This window comes from Benincasa hispida, chromosome 9 (genome assembly GCF_027475165.1).
Source record: "Benincasa hispida cultivar pf3 chromosome 9, pf3_genome.v1.1, whole genome shotgun sequence".
In the NCBI taxonomy this organism is placed as follows: domain Eukaryota; kingdom Viridiplantae; phylum Streptophyta; class Magnoliopsida; order Cucurbitales; family Cucurbitaceae; genus Benincasa; species Benincasa hispida.
In genome coordinates, this window is record NC_143486.1 from 53,932,800 (window position 1) to 53,939,585 (window position 6,786).

At 43.0% G+C, this 6,786-nt stretch overlaps 1 protein-coding gene across 1 annotated transcript; it reads right to left on the reverse strand.

The window, feature by feature from the left end:
- Nucleotides 1–598: 598 nt before the first annotated feature.
- Nucleotides 599–5,407, reverse strand: LOC150033906 (uncharacterized). The gene is made up of 10 exons (XM_090317120.1): nt 5,395–5,407; nt 4,959–5,182; nt 4,199–4,533; nt 3,818–4,109; nt 3,039–3,403; nt 2,168–2,913; nt 1,508–2,055; nt 1,291–1,372; nt 1,050–1,134; nt 599–935 (listed from the first exon to the last, which is right to left on the reverse strand). The coding sequence occupies exons 1-10, from the start codon at nt 5,405–5,407 to the stop codon at nt 599–601; spliced, it is 3,027 nt and encodes a 1,008-aa protein (XP_090173246.1).
- Between the last annotated feature and the right edge of the window lie 1,379 nt (nt 5,408–6,786).

A 6,786-nucleotide genomic window follows, 5' to 3' on the forward strand; every position in this document is an offset into this window, starting at 1 on the left:
GCAGGCCAACTCTAACCTCCCTCACCATTTATGAATTCTGACAACCGCGCCTCCAAACTACTCCCTGCATCATAAACCACCTCAAACCGTATGAATCCAAAATCGCACCCCTCGATAACCAAGGATTCCACCAAACAAAACAAGACCGACCATCACCAACCATCAAACGAACCAAATGCTTGAATCTATCTCTATTTCACAAGATAGCCCTCAAGCACCAAGACCTCCCAACCTCACTCCAACCAGCCCACAAAGACCGCCCACGCAAAACATAAGCTTTCACCCACGCCACTCATAATGAACCCGATTTAATTAAGAGAAGCCAGAGAAGTTTTATAATAGCAGTCTGGTTCCAAGATGCCACATGCTTCACACCCAACCCCACCTCGCCCAACGGCAAGCACACCTCATCCCACGCCACCCATGCACCACCCCGACTCATCGTACTACCCTTCCATAAATAACTACGTAACAGACGATCAACCTTATGAGTTACACACACAGGCAACACGAAGATGCTACACCAAAACACCTGAAAGGATTGTAAGACAGACTTAACAAGTTGTAACATCCCAGCAAAGGAGAGGGACCGCGCTACCTAGCTTCTAATACAAGCTGTAATCCTCTTAATCAAATAAGCACAATCCTCAGCCTTCAACTGACCCGCCAATAAAGGTAAACCCAGGTTCCTAATAGGCAGCGAACCAAGAGAGAAACCCATAAACGCAGCTAGTTCCTCTGCCTCCCCAGACTCCATACCTTCAACAAACATGGAACTCTTTCCAACATTAGCAACTAACCCAAACAACCCTGCAAAATCTGCCAGGACCTGCCTCATAAACTCCAAAGAATCTCTCTCAGCTGCACATAAAATCATCAAAATGTCTGCAAAAACCAAATGAGTCAGGCCCACACGCTCACACCGATCATGGAACCTAAATCACACAGGAGGATTATTCAACAACCTAGACAAGACCTCCATCACCATCACAAACAAAAAAGAAGACAATGGATCCCCCTGCCTCAACCCTTTCCTACTAGGAAAAAACCCCTCAAGGGAACCATTAACCATCACAGAGAACATAGGTGAAGTAACATAAGCTCTCATCCAACTAACAAACTGAAGGGGCGTACCTATAGCCAACAACATACGAAACAGAAAATCCCAATTGACTGAATCATATGCCTTTTGAAGGTCTACCTTTAACAAACAATGCGACTTCCCTTTGCCATCCTTATAGCCCCCCACAAGCTCCTGACACAATAATATGTTTTTGAAAATCGACCTACCCAGAACAAACGCAGACTGGTTACCACTGATGAAAGCAGGTAACAACAACCACAATCTCTCAGCTAAGATCCTCGAGATACACTTATACACCAAATTGTAACAAGAAATATGACGAAACTTTTCCATACGTTTAGCTCCCCGCCTCTTTGGGATAAGAGTGATTGCAGTAGAATTAACTCCACCAAGAAGGTAACAGGACTAAAAAAAATTCAGCACAGCATCACAGAAACCATCCCCAACCACATTCCAAGCAGCTCTGTAAAAATCAACTGAAAACCCATCAGGCCCAGGAGCCTTTCCAGACTTCATCAAGATTAAAGCCTTCTTAATCTCATCCCAAATCACTGGGCGACCAAGCACCTCCACCCCCTCCTCGGACCAGCTAAATTGCACAATATCCTCAATTCGGGTAGTAAGATCCCTATACCCCACTGGCTGAGACCCTAAACAACCCCGAAAGAAATCTACTGCCACCCTGTCATGCACCATCTGGTGAGTCCCCCCAGCATTCACGATCGTAAATAAACCACTGCAGTTGCGTCGAGAACGAACACAGCGATGAAAGAAAGTTGTGTTCATATCACCTAACTCCAGCCACCTCACCTTGGCCTTCTGTCGGAGTGAGGCCTCCTCCAATCTTACCACTGACCAGAACACCTCAGTGGCCCGAGCCGCCTCTGCACACACCGACTCTGAAGCAGGATCCCTTTCTACCTTCGCCTGAGCAACCTCTATAACCTGCTTAGCAGCCCTCACCTTATCAACTAACACAGAGATATGCTCTCAAACGAAGCACGTAAAACTCTCTTCACTGCCTTCAAATTTCGCACAAAACTAACTATAGGGGACACATCCTCAGACCTTCTCCACACTGACCTGATAGTATCAATAAAACCCTCAGCCTCCGTCCAATGAGAAAAATAACGAAAAGTGGGAGGTGGCCTACTCCTCGTCTTCCTGTAGACTCCAAAAGAGAGCTATGATGAGAAATTCCCCACCGACCAACCCTAACCTCCAAATACGGAAAAGCTACCTTCCATGCCTCATTAGACAAACAACGATCCAACCGGCGCAAGATACCATTCCCCTGAATTTTACTAGTCCAAGTAAGCCAGTTACCTATCACACCAAACTCAACCAGATCCACCTTCAATAATGCCCCATCAAACTTCTCCATCTCCCTCAAGCTAGGGCAACCACCAAAATCCTCCGAACTATTACGAATAACATTAAAATCCCCTAAAACAACTCTAGGAAGCTGCCACGAGACACACACATCCATCAGCTGAGACCACAAGTTCCTCCTCTCGTTCATAGAGGCATACACAACACCGATATGTACCCTAGCAGTAGATACAATATCCACTAAGGTTCCAAAAATGAACTGATCCCAATTGACATTAATAGAAAACTCATAGACACTCTTTTGCCACATCACCCAGATCCTCCCAACTCCCCACACACTATAACTACACATACAACTCCACGCATCACCAAACCTACCCATCACCATACCAAAATTTTCATGACGAACCCTCATCTCAAGCAAGCAGTAGAAAGTAATAGAGGATGAAGCTAGAAAGTCTGCTACCACCCTACACTTAACAGGGTCGTTCAACCTCCTAACATTCTAGGAACACCAAATCATGGATCTTGCAACAGATCACACCTACCACCTCCCAATGGGCCTTTGCCCGAACTCTCGAACATCTCATCCATAACAGACAATGGATTAGGATCTGCCTACACTAGAGCCAAAGCCAGCGTGTCTCCCTCCTCATCACACAAAATATCAAACTTATTGCGATCATCAACATGCTTTACAAACCCCGTAATTCTAGGGGACCTATATACTGCTCTATTCCTCAAGGGCACCGAGTCCGGTGACCCACTGCCACCCCTATGGCCTACACCTCCTCCATCCCGCCTACGACGACTGACCATAGTAAACTCGTCAACACTCCCTACAGACTTACTTCTAACCATTGGGCTATTTCTTCTTTCACCAATACCCACGTCCTGCTCCTTCCTCACACTCTTAATATCCCCATTCTCCCCCAAACACCCCTCATTAACCGCCACAATATACAACTTCTGACTCTTTTCCACACCCTACTTTTCACACACAGCCCTAGTATGCCAAAAGGATCCACAGCAAGCACACCTATAAGGTTTCCACTCATACACTATTGGAATAATAAACTCCCGACCTCGCATTCTAATAGTGACTGAAGGGGGCATTAACGAATCACCATCCACCCGAACACAAACCCTCACATACGATAACCGCTGCCACTCTCTTGTTGCAACATCAAAAGAGGCAGGTTTACCCACGACACTAGCTAACACTGTTAAACCCCTATCCGTCCACAACTCCAGGGGAACGCGCTCCAATTTAATCCAGATAGGAACAAAATAAAAAACAAAGGTTTTAGGAACAATACCTGGGGACTATTGTCGTAATAAAATGGGTTTGCCACCCAAGTACCACGAACCATTCTCCAGCACCCAATCCTTTAACTCTACCTTTTGAAATTTAAAGATAATCAAACTGTTCTCCAACAAGGTAATAGTTGACATCTCTACGCGTCCCCAAATTCTTTGAATAATTCGACAAATAACAGTATATGGGAGTTTGGCATCCACAAACTGACCAACCAAAGATTTCTCCCACAGACAAACACGCTCTTCAATAATTTCCTCATAGGGTTCAACAATAACCTTATCATCTTCAACCACTGGGGGAATGAACTCTAAATTTCCTCTCAACTTCGACCCAAAAAGGGCCGCCCACGAATTACCCCCTTTCACGCTGTGACTAGAACCACCAGAATCACCCCCTTCTCCAACATGACCAATTTAGGACCAAACCCCCTAGCCAAACCAGTTTTGGGAACCGACTCCTACCATACACGAAGATCCCGTGTGCCCACCGAGCGACCCTCACTACCAAAAGGCCCAGCCCATGAAACCCCCTCCCTGCCTAACTTCTGCCCCCCTGAGCCTCCCAACTCTGGCCCAGCACCATGCGGCCCACCCACCAAAACCCCCACTTCTTTTGACCCTTTTCCCAGCTCCCCTAGAACCAAACCACCCCCTTCAACTCTAATCACCCCAATTCCATCAAGGCCCAACCCAACACCCCTCACAACCTGGTTTTCATTCGAGCCCCCATCACCCTCAAGGCTCTCAGACACACCCTTCAGACCCTGGTCCCCAACTCCACAAGAGCCCAAACTCCCCTACCCATCAACTGACCCAAAACCCAGTCCACCCAGATCAACACCCACAACTCGACTTACTACCGAATCTAGGTTAGGCGACAATGACTTCCCTTCGACCGCCTCTGAAACACCCACCGTCGACCTCCCCAGCCCTACTTTGTCAACACTCCTCGTACTAGACCCGTCACCCTCCTCAGAACGACCGTCAGACAACCCTAAATCCTTCACCTCTGAAGAACGAGCATCCAGACCCAAATCAAACTCCGGTCTAAGCAGATGAAAGGGTTTCTAAGCAACTCGACCTCCATTCTTCTCCTTCAGTCTTAAAGGCGACCGTTTATGCACCATCGTCACCCACTTTTGCCGTGGTTAACCCGTACCTCAATACCTCTAAAGGCACGAACTACCTCGAATTAGAACAACTGCGATCATGCCAAACAAACCGAACCAGCACCTCGAACCAACCACCTCGACAGCGACCGACCAGACGAACGACGAAACGAACCACTAGCGGTGAAGAAAAGAATTGGACGACCTAAAGCGGTGAGAAACGGACCTGGAGATGACGGACGAACTGTCGAACTGGAGCGGTGAAGAAACCGACGTCGAAACTGAACGAAACGAATAGACGACCTACGACAAAACCCAACAGCGGCGGCATTAAACCCTAGAAGACGAGGCGCCGAACGAAAATTATCTTAAAACTTAATGATAATAATAATATTTCCCCTTCTCCAAGTATTTCCCTTTATACTTTTAGTACTAATTAATTATAAAATCATTATTTAATTAATTGGTACATTAATTAAATGACCATACTAATCATATTTAATATATACATTTAATTAATTATCATAGATATCATATATTTAAACTAACCTCCAATTTCCATCATTTATCAATCAATTAATTAACCATTAATTAATCAATTAAATCACATTTAATATGGAGTTAATTAACATATAAATATCACATATTTATATGTATACATCTATTTATGAATCAAATTCATATAAATCTAATATTTGAATCTTATTCAAATATATCTCTCTTACATAATTTTGATTATAGATCATATCTATAATTAACCATTATATATTAATCTCATTAATATAAAATTTTCTCATTTGATTTGAACAATTTAAATCATTCCTCATTACTACAACTAACAAATGGACCTTATGGACTTACAGATTAGAAACTCCAATGATATGAGATTAATTGATTAAACTTCTTTAATCCAATTAATCAATATTCATTAACTATTGATCATTCTATTAAAGACCGATAGCTGCACTCATCGCACTGTAGATATATTTCTGTGTCCATGGATATAACCAATCAACAGAGCAATGACCCTTTAAATGCTCATAACTACAACTATGTCAAAATACCGTTTTACCCCTACAATTACATCTAACTCCTTAGGTACCATTGATTTCTCTAATGAACAAACAGTTTATAGTCCAACTATAAATTAATATCTCTTGAGCCAGTGAGAAGTTGAAGCCTCATTATTCAAGACCCGAAATCAACTATTAAGGGAGCAATTCATCTACTTTCCCAAGGAATGTGAAGGAGTAAATTCCATCTTGTATAGCTATGTTCCCAGTTCCCTAATCAGAAAAATTCTCAAAATGGTAGGCTTATTGAATCGGCTATCATGAACACTCTCATCCATAAAGATCAAAGGATTGTCATCATAAACAAGAATTCACAATTCACTGAGGATTAAGGTCAAGTCTCCTATGGTCATCCTAGTAAAATATTAGTTTCTTCAAGTAACGGTGTTATAAAGAAAACCTAATTATTTTGTTGTCCAATCTATGTATAAACTCCTTTATACAGGATATTCCCACTCACATGTCTTTACATGAACAATATGGTTCATATGTTAGGGATTAGTGTCCTAATTCTCTCGAAGTCTCGTAGTTTGTAAACATTGTACACACATTGTTATTAATAAAATAAGAGTTATTTTATTTGCATTTATTCATATCCAATAAACTAAGATCCGTGGTTATTTTATATAAACTTAAGCATGTATGTGAGACATACAAGTGGATCATGTCTTAAGTAATAACCAAAATGGTCTGTAGTATAAGGATAAAGGATGGATGCCTTATCTTGGTGACACTATAGAAACGACCTGCTTTGTAGAGGTTTACAAGTGTTGTAAACTACTACAGATGGTCTGATCCTGACCATTCATGTGGAGACATGCGAGGCGGGATGCCCTATACAAAGAGTTTGTATTGAAGGAAATCGAAC

Coding starts and splice junctions, on each gene's coding strand:
- LOC150033906 (XM_090317120.1), bottom strand. Junction 4,534..4,958: donor TGGTTCGAGGTGCTGGTTCG/GTTTGTTTGGCA, acceptor GTTGATGGGTAG/GGGAGTTTGGGCTCTTGTGG. Junction 1,373..1,507: donor GGGATGGTTTCTGTGATGCT/GTGCTGAATTTT, acceptor TTGGTGTATAAG/TGTATCTCGAGGATCTTAGC.